Source organism: Narcine bancroftii, chromosome 4, assembly GCF_036971445.1.
Source record: "Narcine bancroftii isolate sNarBan1 chromosome 4, sNarBan1.hap1, whole genome shotgun sequence".
Taxonomy (NCBI): Eukaryota; Metazoa; Chordata; class Chondrichthyes; order Torpediniformes; family Narcinidae; genus Narcine; species Narcine bancroftii.
This window is the reverse complement of record NC_091472.1, coordinates 46,781,857-46,803,852: the sequence shown is the minus strand read 5'-3', so window position 1 is coordinate 46,803,852 and position 21,996 is coordinate 46,781,857. Positions and strand designations below refer to the sequence as shown.

At 42.4% G+C, this 21,996-nt stretch overlaps 1 protein-coding gene and 1 long non-coding RNA gene across 9 annotated transcripts in view; one reads left to right on the top strand and one right to left on the bottom strand.

The window, feature by feature from the left end:
* LOC138760524 (uncharacterized) overlaps positions 1-6,125 on the top strand; it is a 61,438-nt gene extending 55,313 nt beyond the window's left edge. Inside the window, exon 4 of the long non-coding RNA XR_011355679.1 lies at positions 1,126-6,125. This is a non-coding gene — a long non-coding RNA (uncharacterized lncRNA). The remainder of the gene's footprint in view (positions 1-1,125) is intronic.
* LOC138760519 (transcriptional-regulating factor 1-like) overlaps positions 1-21,996 on the bottom strand; it is a 306,320-nt gene that overhangs the window by 24,066 nt on the left and 260,258 nt on the right. For all 8 annotated transcript variants that reach the window (XM_069931160.1, XM_069931166.1, XM_069931164.1 and 5 more), the window contains 2 exons: positions 10,352-10,440; positions 1,508-1,621 (listed from right to left, as the gene is read on the bottom strand). In XM_069931160.1, coding sequence (XP_069787261.1) covers positions 1,508-1,621; positions 10,352-10,440 — 203 coding nt within the window. The remainder of the gene's footprint in view (positions 1-1,507; positions 1,622-10,351; positions 10,441-21,996) is intronic.

Here is a 21,996-nt window from a genome sequence, read left to right as displayed (position 1 = left end):
TACATGCTGGATAAGTGAATTTTCCAGTGCTTGAGTTTGTGTGTTGCGTGATTGGCAAACTAATGGCGAGGCACGCCAATTTTAAACTTGCATATTTTTTACCTGTTTATTTTCCAGAATACAGGGGTTTTACTGTATATCAAAGAAGCTACTGACAAAGTGTGTGAAACACTATTTCACCAATCAGGCTCTGTGATGGAATGGTTAACCCACCATGACAAATCTTCCCCAGGCCTTTGCTGCTCAGATACAAGAGTTGCTTTTTAAATTTAAATTAAAATTGGGACAGTACCCAAGGGATACACAAATGAACCACAATTATAGAGCAGCAAATGTATTTACTGAAATGATGGGAGAGGCTAAGAATTTTATGAATGAGCATTTCTCATTATTTTGTTGTGGATTTTTCCATGTCCAGATCAAACCCTTCTCAGGCTTCTGATTGCTGAACTAGCTCTATTCATTACTGGCTCCAAGTTGGAGTTGTATTCTCTTGCTGATTCATTACTGGAATTCAATATTTTGGGCCTCTTGCCTAGATGTACTGCCACTTCTGTTCCAGGAATCCCCACCTTGGGACATAGCTTCAGCCTTTCCTCCACCACATTTCTTGATCTTGTTCACCTTCAGTAGCTTCCGTTTTCATTTGGCATTTGTTCGGGTGTATAATTATTATACATTCTGCCACCTTCAATGATCCTACACTATTTCCCCTTTTTTTGTTATTTGCCTGCTACTTTTATAAATATCTCCCTTTCTGTCCATTCCTTCTCTCTCATCACCTTATTTTACTGCATGTTAAAGCTGTTCATCCCCATTTCCCAGTTCTGATGGAAGGTTAACACAAAACATCAACACTTCCCCTTCACAGATGCTGCCTTCTTTGCTGGTTCCAGAAGTTTGTTTTCATGGCCAGCCAGTAACCATGATAACTGCTTTTATTCCCCCCATTAATACCAGATAATTAATTGACTGAATTTAAATTCCTCAGGTTCTGCAGCAAAATATAGGTGATTTTTTTTTAACAACTGGGTTGTAATTAATTAATCAAATATACAAAAATGCTTCCCAAAGTAAATATTGTCATTTAAAATATTAACTCTAACTCTGAAAATTCAATTCCAGATCATGAATCAACAATGTCTGTCTTCTCTTCGAAATAGCATTCATGTTTCAAGGAACATCGACACTCAAAAGACCAAACAGCTGTTGCATTCTCCACAAGATGAACGGAAAATACTGTAAATACTTCGTGGCCCAAAGATGCCAATCTTGCCGTTACCCTCACCGTCTCAGCTTCAGCATTTTCTACTTAAACGTCAAATTTTTATCAGAAGCCTCTGCCTCTTGTTCAGATTCACTCTTCTAGCTCTATATTAATTACATCTTCAAATGTTGCTTAACATCCAGTAGCTAACTAAGAAATGCTCAGCTTGAAAATACACAGCTGTCATTTTTTTTTTATTCTTGCAGAATCCTTCACCGTGATGTTTTGATTATGACTCACCATTCCCTCTGCTTCCATTTCTGCAAGGCGTGTTCGATGCTTTCGACCTAATCGCAAGACTTTTTTCCAAGTGTAGTAGTATTCGACACACTGTGCCACTGTCTTTGACTTCACCTGTGGTAAGATGAGAAAGTTACTGCAGTTGGCACAATGAGCATTCAAATATTTACCAAAAGCTGAACTTGGATATTAACCTTTATTATTAAAGGAACAAGTTGCATGCGCACATGGCATTTCAACCAACACAAAAGTTGAAATTTGCATTGCTTGAGGAGTTGAGTTGGATATCCATCTTCTATGCACGTTATATTCTCCATCTGCTTTCATGATATCTTGTTCTCATAGAGAGTAATCTGCAAAGTACCAGACTCAGCTTTGGTGGCTTCTCCAGCACTAGGACCTACATTATTTCCCTACAAAATCTATGAAGCAATGCAGCTACTTTCTGTTATATTTACATGATAAACAGACATACTCTGCTTCACCGAAGTCTGCAAGCTCTCGAGGTTGCTTCCATACGCAGGCGTGGCTATCTTGGATTCAGACCCCACAGTCGGAGGATTTTAAAATAAACCACCTTCATCTCCTTTAACAGGCCATTTAAAACCTGTACAGAGCCATCAGCAGTTGGACTGGGTGGTAGAACTCTGTAGAGTAGCACTGCATCTCCTCTCCCAGTTCTCCGCTGGTCCACACTAGTGGCAACGATACCATTTGAAAAAAAAATCTATCAACCTCTGCCTTAATAAATGCAACCATTGAACCTCCACCTTTCTCTTCGGTAAAATATTCCACAGAGTCATTTCTCTGCTCTGAACAGCCAACCTGTCATTTGAGACTATTATTGTCAGGTTCTAGATACCAAGCCAGGAACAAAAAGCAGCACAGTTGCATCTACCCTGTCAATCTCCATAGGAATGAGATTGCATCTTGTTTTGCTAAATATAGTTCAGGTCCTACCTGCTTAATCACATATCATGATACAATATTCCCCCTTCAGTCTCTTCCTATCATAAACACTAGTTACATATTTAGAATACAGGGAAACCATTCTAGAAGCAATAATTTTTTTGAAGATGACATTATCTCCACATACCCCTTCTCTAAAACCATGAAATGCAGGTTATCAGATGCAGAATATTTATTAGATTTCAGTTTTGTTAATTTCTCAATTATTATCTCTTTACTAATATTGATATCTTTCAATCTATATTGTTCTCTATTATTTCCAGGTTTTCTGTGTCTTTTGTGAAAATACAAAGTGCTTGTTCCAATATCTCCATTTCCTTATTCTCCAATATAATTTGTCTTGCCATATTCCGTTAGGACCCACAATAACTTTTGCTTATCATTTTCCTTTTAACTTATCTCTTTGTGTTTATATTTATTGCTAGATTATTCTTGTATTCCAATTTCTTTGCCTTGTGAACTTCTCTTGTTGAAATTAAAAATTTCCACGATCTTTACTTTTTTATAGCATGTTAAATGTTTATTCCCTTGATCTAATACAACCCTTAACTTCATTCATTTTCCTTAATAGTACAGATTTTTCATTTGCCTTTTAAGCTTGAAAAGGGATACATGTTTGCTGTAAATTATGTGTAAATGTTATTTATAAGTCAGTTACATTCTTTCATTTTAATGAAGCAATGAAGCTCACATCCTTTCAGTATTCCTTTCTGGATTTATGTACTGGGTTTAAGATTGAAAAATGATTTCAATGTTCATGTAAAATCTCATCACATTATGATCATGCTTTCATTAAGGCCATTTAACTATTGATTGAACCTTTCTCACTACATGGAATATTAACTTCACATTTAGTGTCACATTACATCTTGTAGAGTGGGAAAGGTCTCCCAAGTCATCTCCAACATGCCTACTGTTGTACAAAGTATAGGGGTCAAGAGCACAATTACAGCAGCATCTAGAGCTGCAATGAAAACCTCCGACCAGGGTGGGAGGGGGAGGGCGGGGAGAGAGAAGGTGTGTGTTAAGGATGGGATTGGCTCTACAGGTGCTCCCCTACGCATGATGGTCCGAATTATGATTTTTCAGTTACGTGACTGTTGTTATTTACTTTCAAGTAATAAGTTAAAGGTTGATTTTTCCAATAAACGTTGATAATTCCTCTGTTGAATTTTTTGTAATATCCATGGTCAATCACTTCTTTTAGTTCAATCGGAAAGCCTGCAGGGTCTGGTACAGTGCTGTCGAGAGAGAGCAGGGCAGTGGGACAGTGTGGGGACTGATACAAGGCCATGGGGAGAGAGCAGGGCAGTGGGATCAGTGTGGGCACTGATACTACGCTGTTGGTGTTATACAAGGTATACAGGCGCTCCTCAACTTACGATGGAAGTGTGCTCCGGCAGACCCATCGTAAGTAAAAAAAAAAAAGTGAACTGGATCGTTGCAAGTAGGGGAGCACCTGTGAAGTTTTTTTTCCGACTTACGATGGGTTTGTTGGAAAGTAGCCCCATCGTACGTTGAGGAGCACCTGCATACGTTGCACAGATCCAGATGAAATGGAACTGGTAAACCTTGATCTTATAAGAGTTAATAAGAACTGCTGCTTTCAGCCAACAAGCAAGTTTGAAATTACTGCATTCAAATTTTCCCATGGCACTGTGGTTCACTTCATTTGGGGAAGTTCTGAACAGGAGGGGAAGAATTGATTCCTTGCTGAACTACCCATTCTACTCATCTAACAATATGAACAAATCAAATCTTTTTCCACTTTGCTTACTACTGCTGTAATCATGCTTCTTAAATCCTGTAAAAAGCAGAAAGGTCTGCTTAGTGCAACGCTATTACAGCTCCGACAACCCGGGTTTCAATCTACCACTGTCTGTAAGGAGTTTGTACATTCTCCCCATGTCCGAATGGTTTACCCCCACATTCCAAAGATATAGAGGGTTAGTAGGTTAATTGGTCACATGGGTGTATTTTGGCAGCATGGGCTCAAGGGTCAGAAGGGCCTGTGACCATGCTGTATCACTAAAATTAAAATGAAAAATAAAGAAAACATTCATTTATTGCACAGATCTGAGAGGACTGATTTTGTTTAAGATGCAAAGTCATATATAAGGCAAGTAGGTTGCTGAAAGCAAAGCTGTTGGAAGATGATCCACACCATCACTTGGGGGGCAGGGGCTCATGGGTCCAAAGGGTCCATTACCATGCTGCCTGTCTAAATTTTAAAAACATTACATCAGCAAAAAATTAGCACAAATAATGATGCGTCATCTTGCATGCAGATATGTTTTTAGAAAGATTGGAGTCTTGGGTAATTATAAAGAACAATCAGGCAAAGCTTACTAAGGCTTTGGATTGGAAAAATTTCTCTCAGTTATTAGTCAGCTAACTCGGGTGAAATCAGAAATCAACTTTGGAATTTCTTCTGCAAAGGTGTTCAACCTCACCAACAAATAATTTGGGAATTAACTGGTTCTGCCTGCTGAACCAGGTTAATATTTGAAAACAAATGGGCAGTTCCGGTTTGTGACTGATAGTCAGGCAGAGTCATGCTTCCCTGTTAGGAAGGAGGGAGGAAGAGAAAGCCAATAGCCATGTTACCTCCTAATGGCCAGCTACACAACGGCTAAAGCAGCACCTTGACAGCAGGTTGCCTGCCAGTCCTTTCTTAGCAATGTTAACCTAAAAGGGAAGGGGAAAAGAAACTCGTCTAACTTAATAGATCATATTGCCTAATTTGTATTTTAAGACTGGAATGATGGAGTGATCAAAATGTTATTTCACCACGAGAAAAATCAGCAGAAAACCAATGAGAAGTGCAAGTTTGAAGATACTTAATGTAAATCAACAGGCCTGAATCTAATCCAAATCTAAAGGGCGGCATGATTAGCATAGCGTTTAGCACAATGCTGTTACAGCACTAGCGACCAGGGTTCGAATCTGGTGCTGTCTTTAAGGAGTTTGTACATTCTCCCTGTGTTTTGCATGGGTTTCTTCCAGGTGCTTCAGTTTCCTCCCACCCTCCAAAAAACATTGTGATTGTTGGTCAATTGGATGTAATTGGGCTTGCAGGCTGAAAGGGCCCATTACGGTGCTGTATGTCTAAATTTAAATTTTAAAATTTAATAAAGGATGTTGCTCCGCCTATTCATGATCAATGGCTACGTCACATCAGGTCAGGTTTAAATTTAGAGAAGATTAGGTGCTCAATTTCTGATTTGAATTCAAATTTTCAAATGCTGTGGGGACCCTTTTGAATTACTTTCATAATCTTTGATTCAATACGAAGGTAGAATGTGTTAATGAATGAAGCAATTTATTACTCTGTTAAGAATTCTGTCTTTTTTTCATCAAACAACTTCTTTCTTGGTTATGGGTTTAGATTTTCTTTTTTTTTAAAATTAATACAGTGTAATTTGTTTGATGAGAATGTGGAGAACCTTGGATGAAATGATATGATTTAAGTGTAATGTATCTTTTTGAGTTTTAACATATATCCTTGTGTATTCTAATTTTTGATGTAAAATTTCAATGATAATAAAAATATTGAAAAAGAAAATTTAATTCAAGAGTAGAAGTAAACAAGAGTGAGGGAAACAGTATCTTTCAGCAAGCCTTGTTTGCAAATAAAATACAAATTAACTATCTGAGAAATATTAATTGTGTCCATTCTGTGCAAGAAAAGCTTTCACACAACAATGGCTTAAGAGATCCAACACATTCTTTCTATGATCTTAAATCCAAAACCTCCATATAACCATAGAACAGCATAGAAATAGGCCCTTCAGCCCTTCTAGTCTGTGCCAAACCTTTTTTTTGCCTAGTCCCACTGACGTGCACCCAGTCAATAGCCCTCCGTACCTCTCCCATCCACGTACCTGTCCAAATTCCTCTCAAATGTTAAATTGAGCCCACATTCATCACCTCAGCTGGCAGCTGTTGCACACTCTCACCATTCTCTATGTGAAGAAGTTCCCCCTAAACTTTTCACCCTTCACCCAAGACTTCTGGTTTGTATCTCACCTGACCTCAGTGGAAAAAGCCCATCCACATTTACTCTGTTTATCCCCCTCAATTTTAAATATCTCTATCATATCTCCCCTCATTCTTCTAAACTCAAGGAAATAATGTTCCAACTTCTATAATCTTTCCCTTTAACTCAGTTCCTGAAGTTTGGGCAACATCTTAGTAAATCTTCTCTGCACTCTTTCTATCTTATTGATATCTTTTTTGCAGTTAGGTGATCAAAACTACAAACTATACTCTAAATTTGGCCTCACCAATGTCTTATACAACTAACATTCCAACTCCTATACTCAGTAATTTGATTTATGAAGGCCAATATGCCAAAAGCTCTCTTTACAACCCTATCCACCTGTGATATCATTTTCAGAGAATTATGTATCTGTATTTCAAGATCCTTCTGTTCTACCACACTCCTCAGTGCCCTACCATTTACTGTGTATGTCCTTCCTTGGTTTGTTCTTCCAAAATGTAACACCTCACACCTGTCTGCATTAAATTCCATCTGCCATTTTCCAGCTGGTCCAGATCCCTCTGCAAGATTTGAAAACCTTCTTCGCTGTCCACAGCACCTCCAATCTTAGTGTCATCTGCAAACTTGCTGATCCAATTTACCAGATATCATCCAGATCATTGATATAGATAGCTAAAACAATGGTTCCAGCACCGATCCCTGAGACACACTATTAGTCACAGGCTTCCAGTCTGAGAAGCAATCATCCACCACTACACTCTGGCTTCTCCGGTCCAGCCATTGACGATCCAGTTCACTATGTCGCCATGAGTCTGAACCTTCATGACTAACCTCCCATGTGGGCCTTACTAAAGTCCATGTAGACAACATTCATATCTTTTACTTCGTCAACTTTCCTGGTAATCTCCTCGAATAACTCTAAGATTGGTTAAACACCATCTACTATGCACATAGCCACATTGACCAGTTTTTGGACATCCAAATAGTTGTATATCCGATCTCTCACTGATTTCAGGTCAGTGAAAGAAGGTGAAAGGTACAAGCGGAGTGGGACAGAGTTAATATGCTGAATTGAGGCTTTGGTGAGAAGAGGTAGAGACTAAAGTAAGACTCTGGTGAGAGTTTATTATTATTTGTTCTTTGACCTAATTTGAATGCCTCATAGAAAAGTCAGAAAACAGAGTTAGTGGAGTGTTCATCTTGCAAGATGTGAGAATTCTGGGACACTCGCCATCTATCTGATAGCTGCATCTGCATGAGGTTTATCAAGCTGCAGCTCTTTACAGACCGTACAGGAGTTCATTGATAAGAACTATAGGACTGTACCAAAGCTGCAGAAGGAAGGGAGCTGTGGACAATCAGGAAAGAGAAAGCAAAAGCAAGCATTCAGTTAATGCAGTGTACCCCAGTAGCTGGTTCCCTCAATAATAAGTCTACTTCTTTGGATACTGTTGGGGGGATGACTTACCAGGGCAAAGCTGCAGTGACTGGGTCTCGGACTGAGCCTGGCCCTGTGGCTCAGAAAGGAAGAAAAGGAGAGTGGTAGTGATTGGGCATTCAATAGGTTGAGAGGCAGGCAAGAGATTCTACGAACATGAAAGAGACTCCTGAATTATTTGTTGCCTCCTAGGATAAATTTTTTTTTCTGGAGAACATCACTTTTTTAAAAGCAGGCCAGTGCAACAGCAATCACTTGTAACAACAAGGCAAGGCTTTTTAAGCCTTAAAATAATGTTTAATCCTTACCAAGGAAATGCTGGCCACCGCAGATCACCGACATCTCCCCACCAAGGCCTCGCTTGTGCCAGGAGCCCGAGGGTCCCGCTCCTGCCCAGGAGCTTGAGGTCCCCGCTGCTGCTGCCTCTGGGAGCCCTTCATCCCTGGTCAGTTGGTCTCCAAGAAAACCTCGGATAAATGAGGATTTTGGATATCCTTGTTTATCCAAAATTTTTTTTAAATTCGGGTAACTGAGGATTTTGGAGAATCCAATTTCAGATAATTGGAGTTGTACTGTTCTTCAACCTCTGGTTTAATATCCATTAACCAAATATCACTTGCCATTTAGGTTGAAGGCCCAAGTGCGCACAACATTTGTTTCCTTAAGACTTTCCTGAAAGGCCCAGCAATGATCTTGTAGATTAGATTACTAATAGAAATAGTTTTATCCTATATAATCTGTTTCTCTCTATGTGCTATTTAATCCAATTATAAAACTGTTAATCCAGGATGCAACGTTAATATTTTTTTCTTGTACTGCAAATAGAAAGTATATTTTGACCTTGCCACATTTCTTTGAACTGAACAAAGCAGAAGAACTCAGCAGTCCATGGAGAGAAATGGTCGGTCAACAGAGGAATGAGACCCTTTGACAAAGGCTCTCAACCAGAAACATTGACTGATCATTTCTCTCCATAGATGATAGCTGATCTGCTGAGCCCTCCAACCTTTCTTTGTTCGATCCAGATCCCAGCATCTGCAGATGTTGTATTTCTCTCTTATCTTTACTGTAATTTTTTTTTCCTCAGTTTTCTCTCACCTGACTCATCCAGTGCTATTTCTTTTACACAGATGGCCCTACAATTCATCAAGGTCTCAGAGACCAATATTGGAAATTTATATCTGCGCAAATGATTGCAAGCTGCAATCAACCACTCTATCCACATTAGTATCTAATCTCAGTGCAGCCTGGTGCCAAGCAGCCCTGCCTCATCAACCTAAAACTTCTCTCAATCTTTTATAGTGCAATGTTGCACCAGACCAGCAAGTTTCCTGATGGACAGAAGCTAATCTACAAGATAAATCTACAAGTTCAACTTACATGAGTTATACCCCAGGACCAAAATTACTCGAACCTGTGAGTTATTGTAGGCAGATGACAAATACACAGCTCAAAGGACAAGCTGTAAGACGTCAATGACTCACTTAATGAAGCTGATGGGAGAATCAGCCTTGCACTAAATAACGGTCCTTTACCAATCTGCCCCTCGAGTACAATACTGTGCCTTTGAATAATAAAGGTCTATGATAAAATCTTGGGAAGCAAGAATTAACTTTCAATAATTAGTAGCTACCTCTCAGAAGAGGCAGATGCTGATATCAGAATTTACAGAATATTCTCTGCATGCCTGTGGAAAAAATGTTTTCAGATCAAAATGTCAAATAGAGAACAGCATGGCCACTGAGCAGCAAAGATCCTTGCCCTGCTGCGACGTGACCAGGTGCCTAAAAACACTGAAGAACCGTCACCAATACTCTCTACACATAATCCTCCATATGCACTAGCCCAATAAGGCAACACAATTCAGTGTCTTCCCCTGGACCAACATCCAGCCTTGAGGCTCCAAGCGCATTCGTGACATGCCCAATACCAGCCAACCCAAAATAGCCACACTAAACTCAGTTCCTACAATAGATTACAAGCTGAATAATTTCCTCAATTCAAGGTCCATTTTTAGAATACATGAAGCAATTTGAACAACTAGGGCCAATTGCAAGCCATTGACTACTCAAAATGCAGAGGATCTATCCATTTAGAAGTCTGCAGAAGCCCAGGCATAACAAGCAAGAGGGGGATATCACCTCCCAAAGCATCCACAGCTCTCGACAAGCACCTCCTGTCCCACTTACTGCGCAAGTCTCATGAACCACCCCTGAACCTACAGAACTAGAGGAAAAACATGTTGGCATTAACCCCGAGGGACCACTTAACACTCCCAGTGAAAAGCAGCTGAAGGGCGCAGGAAATTGGTCTGGGCAACCTCCATGTCCAAAAATGCTCCTGCTCCGTAATGCTCTAATTTTTGAATTGGTCTTCTACACGTTTATTATTCTTTAAATACAGCAACAGATAGGTATGACAACAATTTTTTTACCATTTTCTGAACCAGGAAGAAGTCCTTGTTATGTATACTCAGGGCTTTATTGAACAGTTTCCTCTCCATCGTTGTCCATTTGTCAGAGCCTAAGAATAGAAGGATGGAGTTTATGAAACACATTTCACAAGAATGCCTACATTTTCTAATTATGTGAAGATCCCAATACAAGGAAACAGTACGCTTCCGACCAGAAATTGAGATTTTCCAGGCTGACACCAGCCTCGTAATCTTATTATGTGCTTTGTTGTTTGGAACTGTTTATACTCCAGATCCAATCTATCACAGAACCAATCAAGGTAGACCTATATCTGTACATAGGAGAAAAACAATACAGCAGATTAACATCAGGCTAAATTTCATGTTCTGCCAGATCAATAAAATATTAACAGTAGATTAATTCTGCCTGATTCACAGCTTGAGCTCCCATTCTGTGTTTTCATCCAAGAAAAACTGATACAGGATACGAAGAACGAAACAGAGCAACATCATGTAATTGCAATCTTCAGGAAAGAAAATCTTCAGCACTAATTAGTGGTCTCATGCCATATTGCCATTTAGAAAAGTTTTTCCTTTCACCAAAAATGAAATGGTACTAATGAAATAGCGAATGATCACGTTAGGGAGAAATGAAGCATGAATCTTGAGGCCACAAAGTACATATTTTAATATACCAGGCCATGCTGATCTGTGCCATATTAAGGTAATGACATGTAAATGTGACGAGTGAAAATCCACTTCATTTTGTATCTTTGGCCAAGCTCTTGACTCTCAAAAACTGTGGAATGGTTTGGCATAAATATTCCTCCAGTTTATTTTCCTCTAATGCAGAGGTTCTCAACCTTTTTCTTTCTGCTCACATACCACTTTAAGTATTCCCTATGCCGGGGTTAATCAGTGCTCTGTGATTAATAAGAGATTGCTTAAGGTGGTATGTGGGTGGAAAGAAAAAGGTTGAAAACCACTGTTTTAATCGTACCTAATTGACATTATATCCACGGTTTTATAACTCCAAAGGAAATGGGCCAATGACCATTTTTCTCAAGCAAAATGTTTTAGTAACATTTGGGTCTAGACCAGTGATTCTCAACCTTCCCTTCCCACTAACATACCGCCTTAAGCAATCCCATACTAATCACAGAGTACATGGCATAGGGAATACTTAAAGTGGTACGCAAGTGGAAAGAAAAAGGTTGAGAACCACTGGTCTAATACATTCTAGTAGGGAATTAATTATTTGATCTCTGCTTTTCACTGTTTCAAACAGAGAAGTTAAGATCCAAAAACTTACCCAAAATGAATAATTGTAGGAGACAGATCACAGGGTCCTTAAAATGAGCTAAAATTTAATGCCGCCATAGATTTCAATATCTATTGGTTTCCACAAACTTTTTTAATGGTAAGTAAATAGTTAAGGGAGACGGAATGATGGACGTTCTTTACATTACACAAGGGAAGAGCACGAGGACATCAAACTATGTATTCCCTTAGTACAATTTCACCAAGCTGCTTGGTGAAATGCATGCTATTCATGCATGCTTGCTTTCATTAACTGTTGAACAAGGATGTTCAGGACTTGGTGCATCTCCCCCCTTCTTCCCCAATCTATAAATGGTTAAATAATCTACATTCTTGATTTTGCCAGCAAAATGAAAACCTCACATTTATGCACATTACCTGCCATGCATTTTTTCTTTCCCACAAACTGCCCAAATCACATATGTATATTCAGTGAACTATTGACAAGTACAAAGTATCAGGGGTTGCAGCCAGATCTTTAGCAGAAAATATGCCATAATGTTACTTTTATGCCAGTGGTAATAATAATAATTAGGGGGATTGTAGCTCTGACCTCAACAGTTAGGCCTAGTGTAATCTTTAACAGATGAGACGTACTGAAAACGAACAAATCTTCTTAAAGGTATTACAGTTTTTATCTATGCACATCATGTAGCAGAGAACGCAGCCATTCACCCCATTGCAGTTCTCTGGGTAGCATTCCAGACACACTGCTCTATTTCTCGTAGCCTTTAGGTAGTTTGAATTTCCTTTTGAAATCACTTATCTTTTCTGCATCAACATTCCTTGACTGCTGCAAATTAAAGTTTATTAACATTCACTGCAAAAAAAAAGTGTTATTTCTCATGCCTAAACAAATCCTGAGATCGGTGTTCACAAGTTCTTGTAACATAGTCAAAACCAACTTTGCTGAAGAGGCCATAATCTTGTGCACTTCTTTCAGATCCTTCCTAAAGTACGTTGACCACAACTGCTTCTGACCCAAGTAGAGTTTTATAAAGTAAAAATACAGAAATGCTGGAGGAATTCAGCAGGTAGTGCAGAATTCATAGGAGGTAAAGATATTCAAGCAACGTTTTGGGCCTGAGCCTTTCATCGAGGTCTGAGCATGAAGAAAGGAAGGAAGACCCTGAATAAAAAGGTTGGGGGGGGGGGGGGGGAAGGAGGAGTACAGGCCAACAGACAAAAAGTAATAATAGAAGAGAGAGAACACGAATGAGAGAGTGGTGGGGGGTGGGGGGGAGAGGAAGAGTATGCATAAGAGAGGGATGGAGCAAGAGAGTGAGACACACATACGCACAAAAAGAGAAACCAGAAAAGTCGATGCTAATGCCATCTGGTTGAGGAAATGAGTTCAATCACAGTGCCTGCAGAATTTTGTCCTTCACCCCTCAGAGCTTTATAAAGGTTCACAAATAAGTTAATTCCTTTTCTATTTGTTACCTGTATTCATGAAGCCCGAGATGCTATATATTTTGCTAAGTGTATCCTATATTCAAAGACAACCCAGCGGCCCCCCTCCCCTCCCCCGCTGCACATGCTATGAAACTGTACCATTCTACATTGCTCTTCCCTTGCCTTATGCCAAAATGGATGACCTCACATTTTTTTCCATCCATTACCTTTCTGCCAGACTGTGCCTGATAGCAGTTGATTGACATTGTCTTCACTGTTTGCTGCATCTCAGGTACCATGTGCAAATTTGAACTTCCTTAGTATTGCATCTAAAATGAATGCTCCAAGCAGTTACAATAAAATGGAAAATAAATTACAAATTTAGAATGAAAAATTTACATAAAGCCTCAAGCAAGAGAAGTTGGACTTTTGGTTATATTCTTTTTATATTTCACTCAATCAATCTATTAGAGATTTTATTCAAATACATGATCTCAGTGACTGGCTATATCAGAAAGTGCATTAAGAATGTCGCTGAGATCATATACATTTTTTAATATTTTATTTAAGAATTTAAAAACTACATCAATGTATACATATTCAATAAAACTACAAATATTATACATTTGGTACACACGCGCGCACACACACACACACACACACACACACATATATAATATACATATATAAAAAAAAACCTCCCATCCACCCTCCACCCACCCTACCCCTCAGAATATACCAAAAGAAGAAAGGAAAAAAAAAGTTTAAGAAAAAAAGTCTGGAGAATGTCAAGAAAACATAAAATCTCAATATTAATAATGGAGCTGAAGAGGGGTTTACCAACAGGACAGGCTTTCAGAGATCAAATACTTCACAATCTGGTCTAACCTGAACCCCTGGTTGGATGCAGAGGTCTGGGCACTTCTCAGAGCTCATTATGCTGCCTTCAGAAGAAGAAGATCTCCCATGCATCCAGAAGACAAAGCGTGGGTGCACAATGAAGATCCATAGATAGCTGTGAAATACCAGTGGCACTAGGTGCATGTGACAAGGGATCGAGACTATTAGAAACTACAAGACAACCTTGTGAGTCAAACACAACAATGCCTCTCTGCCGGATAGAATGAACATTATCCATGTATGGTTTGACGAGAAGAACAGGCCGACACCAATGAAAGCTCCATGTCACCCTGATGAACGGGCCCCTTGGATAACTGTGGGTGAGATGAAAAGAACCCTCTCCAAGGTCAACCTACACAAGGGACCAGACAACATACTTGGTTGGGTACTAAAGGACTGTGCAGACCAATTGATGTAGATTCTTACCGACATCCTCAACACATCACTGCAGCAGTCCAGCATCCCTGTGGGTTTCACGAAAGCCACCATCATCCCAGTACCAAAGAGGGCCACAATGACAACCACTCTGTGGCACTGACCTCCACCATTATGAAATGCTTTGAGCATCTGGTGATGGGACAGATCAAAGTGCACCTCACAGATGAACTAGACTCATTTCAATTCACCTACAGATAGAATTGTTTCATCGATGACGCTATAGCCTTGTCCCTCACTCTGTCCTGATCCACCTGGAGAACGACACCTGATACTGCTGTTCATCCATTTCTGCTTGGTATTTAATACAGTCATTCTACAGAGGCTGGTGGAGAAGCTGTCCTTGCTGGGAATCAACACCCTTCTCCGTAACTGGATTGTGGACTTCCTAATGGAAAGAGCTCTGTCTGTCTGGGTTGACAGCAAAACGTCAAACACCATCACACTGAGCACTGGCACACCTCAGGGCTTATGCTCAGCAGCTACTGTTCAAGCTACTGACCCATGACGGCAATGCCAAAACCAGCTCCAACAGCGTCATCAAGTTTGCAGATGACACAAAAGTATTCGGCCTCATCAGCAACAACGATGAGTCGCTCTACAGAGTAAAGGTGGAAATCTCATAAAATGGTGTGGCATGGTTGGTGTAGCAGTTAGCTCAACACCTTTACAGCACCAGCGATTGGGACCGGGGTTTGATCCCACGTGTCTGTAAGGAGTTTGTACATTCTACCTGTGTCTGCGTCCCCGTGAACTTTGGTTTCCTCCCATCATTCAAAATGTACCAGGTTTAGATGAATTGGGTGGCATGGACACGTGGGCTGAAATGGCCCATTACTGTGCTATATCTAAATTTAAATAACAACCTGAGACTCAACATAGACAAGATGAAGCAGATGATGATGGACTTCAGGAAGACCAGGGATGACCATCTTCCACTACACATTAACAACTCGGTAGTGGAGAGAGTACAGAGCACCAAATTCCTTGGAGTCCACTTCAGAAGTTACCTATCCTGGACACACATCTCCTCACTTGTCAGGAAGGTACAACTGTAACTGCACTTACTGAGAAGATGGAGGCAGGCAAAGCTACTGGCCATTATCCTGTCAACTTTCTTCAGGAACTCCATTGAGAGTCCTGGTCAGCTTTATCACAGTGTGTTACAGTTGCTGAGAGCAATGGATCAGAGGTCAATCCACAGGAACACAAGAGTGGTAGTAGAGAGGATGACTGGGGTCTCCTTCACCTTCATCAATGTGATCTACTCGCAAAATCGTTGAGAATCCCAACCACCTGCAAGCAGAATCTTACAGCTACTCACATTGAGAAACATCTTATTTGCACGGGGAGCGAGACTGCTGAACAACTGAATGATCTGCTCAAACAAACCCCCCTCCCAGATATATATACATACACTTACTGTATATGTATCATTTGTCTGTATGCGTGTTATGTTTATGTAGCGTGAATAAAAGCTTTCACGACTAGAGGGAGAACAAACGCTTTTATTAGCTTATAACTAGGGGTAGGGTTCAACAGTAGTCTTCAGAAGGGTTCTGGGTTTAGGCGGGAAACCAGGGTTATATGTGGACAGATGGGGGCAAAGCTGGGAGGCACAACACTCTACCAGTGAATCCCAGTTCACTGCATTCACCCCTTCCTGTAGAATTTAGGGTCTGGAACGAAGACAGAGAGCGTGGGTTCAGATATAAGTGGTTAAAAAAAAATACAGTTATTTACAAATTTACAGATTTAAACGGTCTGGGGGGCTGGAGATCCTGGTGGAGCATCTTAGCACTGGGGGGCCATGGACTCCTTGGATCTCCTGGTCCCCTTGTGAGGGAGGAGAGGCGGGCTAGGTCTCCAGCTCGACGATGGAGGGGGTGCACTTTCCTCCTGAACCGGATCACCTGAGGCCCTGACTGGGGTCAGTGAGAATGAGCTTCATGGCTCGCAGGGCACCTGAGGCAATGAACCCTCCGTTCTGGTAGGTGCCAGGTCCCTGATGGAGATGATGTCCTCCCTGCCATCTAGGTACTCCACGTAGGGGTACATGGGATTGGCATGGAGCAGTTTCACCCTTTCCACCAGGGGGTCAGTCTTGCTTCTCCTCATGTGCTTCCTGTGAAGGATTGTATCAGGTGAGCCAGACTGGGAATGTAGTTCCCGATGCCAATCTTCTTTTGAAAGTGAATAGGAGCTCATGAGGAGTAGCATTGGTCGCGCTACATAGTAGCTATGGAACGCTATGGGGAGGACTTCCTGCCAGAGTGAGTCTGGAAGGCCTTTTGACTTCAGGGTCAGTTTGACAGCCTTCTAGACTGTGGCATTCAATTTTTCAACCTGCCCATTCCCTTGGTGGGGGGGGGGGTGGGGGTGGGGGGGGTGTAGCTAGTAGTCCTGCTGCATGTGATGTCCCTCACCAGCAGGTACTGACATAGCTCGTCACTTATAGAGAATGAACTCCAGTTGCTATGAATATAGATGGGATACCTGAACAAAGTGAAAATGGAGACTAGGGACTTTATGACTTACAAAGGTGGACCTGTCTGGGCATGCAATGGAGAACAGGAAGTGGGAGTACTCATCAATGACAGAGAGGAAGAAGGTGTTCTCATTCCTGGAGGAGAGATGTCCCTTAAAAATCGATGTTGAGCCATTTGAAGGGCCTGGATGATTTGATCAGGTGCGCCTTTGTGGGGCGGTAGTGTGTCTTGCACTCCGCGCAGACCGGCTCATTTCCTTGACAACTTCTAAGGAGTACGGCAGATTGTGCACCATGAGCCATGTGGGTGACCCCTGGATGGCAGAGCTCATTATGCAGAGACCACAATTTGCCAGCTTCCTCTGGATAAGATATTTGGAGGGTTCTTAAGGGCTCCTGGCTGATAGGCAATGTCATAATTGAAGGTGCAGAGCTCGATCTTCCACCTAGCAATTTTGTCGTTAATTTTTCCCCTCTTGACATTACTGAACATGAATGTGACCGAGCGCTGGTCAGTGAGGAGCGTAAATGTTCTTCCAGCCAGGTAGTGTCTCCAGTGCCTCACAGCTTCTACAATGGCTTAAGCCTCCTTTTCCACCAATGGGTTCTGGAGCTCGTGGCCTTGTAATGTCCATGAAAAAAAATGCAATTGGCCTGCCCATCTGGTTGAGGGTAGCAGCCAGGTCTATATCCGAAGCGTTACTTTCCACTTGAAAAGGTACATTCTCGTCCACTGCATGCCTGACGGCTTTCTCAATGTGGTTCCAGAGGTAGTTAAAAGCCATTTGGGCCTCAGCCGAGAGGGGAAAATTAGTGGTTTTTAAGAGAGGGTGAACCTTATCAGTTTATTGAGGGATCCACTGGGCGTAATATGAGAAAAACCCCAGGCATCTCCTCAAAGCTTTCGTGATCCTGGGGATAGGGTGCTCTAACAGGGGGTGCATTCTATCGGGATAGGGACCAATGATGCCATTCTCCACCACATAACCAAGGATAGCTAGGCATTTAGTCCTGAACACACACTTGCCAGAATTATAAGTGAGGTTCAGGGCTTTCGCCACGTGGAGAAAACTCTGGAGGTTGGCGTCATGATCTTCCAAGGTCTGGCCACAGATCGAGGTAGGTAGGTAGCGTTCAACCCAGACATCCACCCATTCTGTCCATCTGCCTCTGGAAGATAGAAACCTCGTTAGTAATACCGAAAGGGACCCTCCGGAATTGATAGAGACGACCATTAACCTCAAATGCCGTATATGGACAGTCCTTGGAATGGATTGGCAGCTTTCAGGTCGATAGTGGAATAGACTAGATGCTACACGATATTGTTCACCATGTCTGAACTACGAAGTAGGGGGTATGCATCCAGGAGTGTGTACCGATTAATAGTTTGGCTATAGTCAATTACTAGCCTGGATCTGTTACCACGACCACTTTCGCTCTCCACGGGTTGGTGCTAGGTTCGATGATATCTTCTTTGAGCAGAGGTTGTGTTTCAGACTTCATAAAATCTCGGTCTGCTGTACTGTACCTCCTGGTCTTGGTAGCAATAAGTTTGTAGCCTGGGGACAGATTTGGGAAGAGAGGAGGAGGGTTGATATTCAGTGTGGAGAGACTGCATGTGGGTTCTGATTTTAGAGACCCTCCGTTGCAAACCGTTACAGGGGAAAGGGACCAGAATACTCCAAGGTCACGCTTTTAAGATGACACAGGAAGGCCAGACCCAACAACACCGGAGCACACAATTCATCAAGTATATACAAGCAAAATTTACAGAATTCCCTCCCTTATAATAATATTGATGAACACGCATAGAATGCGAATGAGACGCAAGAAATATGCGGTAATTAGAAGGATACATCTTCAGGTTGTATTTTTTCCACAGTCCGTGAGTCTATGAAGGTTTCAGTAAATCTCGTGTTGATTAGGCATTTAATAGAATGCCCATTTAACTTTACAGTCACTATGGAGTTGCTGAGCTGGTGAGGTCTGTTCTGATCTAGGTCCATCGACAAAGCTCCTCACTTAAGTGACCCCCACCGTCCTGGGTTGCCTTGCATGGGTAAGATGGCGTCAACCTCATGGCGCAGCAAGGTGGCTGCCCTTCTTCCTCCGACAATGATGGTGCCGAGTTTGAATTCGGGTCTCGACAAGGTGGCCACCGAGCCTTTTCATGCCATTTCCTCACCACCACCCTCCGTCGGCGTGTCGTACAGCAAGCAGGATTGGGTGAATTCAGGGCAGATGGCTTGGGCCATCTGGCTGTGGCTGCGGACTTCCCCTCACACAACAATCCCTCGCCCAATGTCCTTTTTTGCCACAGTTGGAACACCCTGAGTCTTTTGCTGGCAATGAGTTCTTGTTGCAGAGAAAGCCCTCCCTGGCATGGGAAGCGGGAGCCATTAGGGCATGGGTAGCGGGAGCAGCCAGTCCTTGGAAGGGCTCACCTGGGAGGGCGAGCTCACCGGCTTCAAGGTCATCGTTCTTGAGTTTCGCCTGTTCCAGCGATTTGACCTGTTCGATGTGGCTAGTCAGGTCCTTCTTTCCTGAATCAACCAGTCGCTGCCTCGTGTACCTCGAGCAGACCCCTGCGACTAGAATGTCCCGCATCTGTTCTTCCTCACGAACACGGCTCATATCCGCCTCGTACCTGCACTTTTTGGCAAGCATTCATAGATCCAGCAGGTAGTCATCGATAGTCTCTCCTGGCTGCTGGCGACCGAGACCAAGTCAGTGCCTCGAGAGAACCTCATTCTGCGACTTCAGGTACCAAGCCTTCAACACCTCAATAGCAGCATCATACATAGAGCAGTCCCTGATGACTGCATACCCTTTCGTTCCTTCCCTCAAAACAAATGTGGACTTCCTGAGTTCATCGGTGTGGATGACATCTCTGGTCACATTCAGGTAGGCCTGGAAACATGCTAGCCAGTACGTGAACTCCTCAGCCACGTTGGGGAACAGAGGGTCTATCAGTAGCATACCTGGCTTGAGTAGCGCTTCCATCGTTAGGGAATAAGTGAATGAAATTGTAGTGTGAATAAAAGCTCTCATGACAGGAGGGAGAACAAACGCTTTTATTAGCTTATAACTATGGGTAGGGTTTCACAGTATTCTTCAGAAGGGTTCTGGGTTTAGGCAGGAAACCAGGCTTATATGTGGGTAGATGGGGGCGGAGCCGGCCGTCAGCACAACACCCTACCAGTGAATCCCAGTTCACCGCAGTATGTATGTATGTTTGCGTGTTTTTGAAATGAGGACCAAACTCTGTTTGGTCAGTTGTAATTGTACAACTGGATGATAATAAACTTGAAATATTGTTGTTAATTTTAATTACCACATATAAATTTCTATGATACCATTTACATGCAATAATCTGTTAGTGTTGACAACTTTTTTTTGAGGAATAAAATCAAGCCATTTAAGATTTATGTGGTGTGCTGCAAGCACAATTCAATTTTATTTAATTTGTACCAGATGAGCTACAACTGCATTTAATAAATTATTTCTCTTAAAATGGGTTTACATTACCACAGGAAATGAGGAAAAAAGGATAAACTAATCAAGCTGCTGACACAGCAACAGAAAGTGCTGGGAATACTCAGGAAGTCAAGAATATACAAAGACAAAAATAGAGTTGATGTTTCAGGCTGATGACCTCCCTTCAGAACTCTCTAGTTTGTCCCAACTCCAGGAGGGGACTGATTTCCACATTTATTTTGAAAAAAATCACACAAATGCTGGAGAAACTCAGATGGTCAAACAGTGCCTTTATGTAGCAACGGTAAAGATACATCATCAATGTTTCGGGCTTGAGCCCTTCATCAAGGTGTGGGGGAACATGAGAGATGTCCCAACAAAAGGGGGAAGAGGTAGGGAGATGATATGTAGTGAGGTGGTGGGAGAAGACCGCAGGAGTGGGGGAGGAGGAGTCTAGGCTAGGTGGAGAGAGTAAGGAAGTAGGAACTGGAATAACTAGTTAAAGGTGGTGGGGGGGGGGAGCAAGCTGATTAGTGGAATGCGTGAACCCACTGTTTATGCCCTGGAGTTGAAGAGTGCCCAGATGAAAAATGAGGTGTTGTTCCTCCAATCTGCGGGTGGTTAGGGTGGGGTAGTGTGAAAGGCCATCGACAGAACGAGCTTGAGAATGCGACTCAGAATTGAAATGGTTGGCCATGGGGAGGTCGCTTTTGTTGCGGATGGAGAGGAGGTGCTGGCCGAAGTGATCTAATGTCCGGTCCTTCCAATGTAGAGAAGGCCACAGAGGGTGCACTGGATGCAGTAAATGACTTCTATGGAGGTACAGGTGAAGTGTTGCTTCACCTGAAAGGTCTGTTTGGGACCTCAGACTGAGGTGAGGGAGGAGGTGTGGATGCAGGTATTACACCTCCTATGACCACAGTGGAAGGTGCCGGCAGGGCGATGGGTGGGGAGGGAAGAGTGCAAAATGGAGTCACGGAGGGAGCAGTCTCCATGGAAGGCTGAGAGGGGAGGAGAAGGAAAAATGTGTCTGGTGGTGGGTACTATAGTAAGTGCCGGAAATTCTGGTGGATAATGCGTTGGATGCAGTGGCTGGTTAGAAGGTAGGTGAGGATGAGGGAGATTCTGTGTTTATTGTTTCTAGGGGCGGGAGGGCTAGGGTAGATGAGCGGAGAATGGAGGAGATGCGGGTGAGGGCCGAGTTGTGGAGGGGAAGTCACGTCTGTGGAAGTAGGCAGACATTTCAGAGGCTCTGGACTGGAAGGCCACATCTGGGAGCAGATGCGGAGGAGACGGAGAAATTGAGAGAAGGGGATGAAGTCCTTGCAGGGGACAGAGTGTGAGGTCGTGTAGTTGTGGGAGTTAGAGGGTTTGTAATAAATATCACTGGAGAGTCTGTCTCCTGAGATGGAGACAGAGAGAAATCCAGAAAAGGGAGAGAGTCATCAGAGATGGACCAGGTGGGTTTGAGGTCAGACTGGAAATTGGCTGCGAAATTGATGAGCTCATCGCAGGTGTATGAGGCCGTCCTGATGTAGTCGTTGATGTACCAGAGGAAGAGTTGCTGGGGGGAGGGGAGTCTTGCCTGTGTAGACTTGTAGCAATGATTTGCTCCACAAACAGACAGGCTTTACTGGGGCCCATGTTGGTA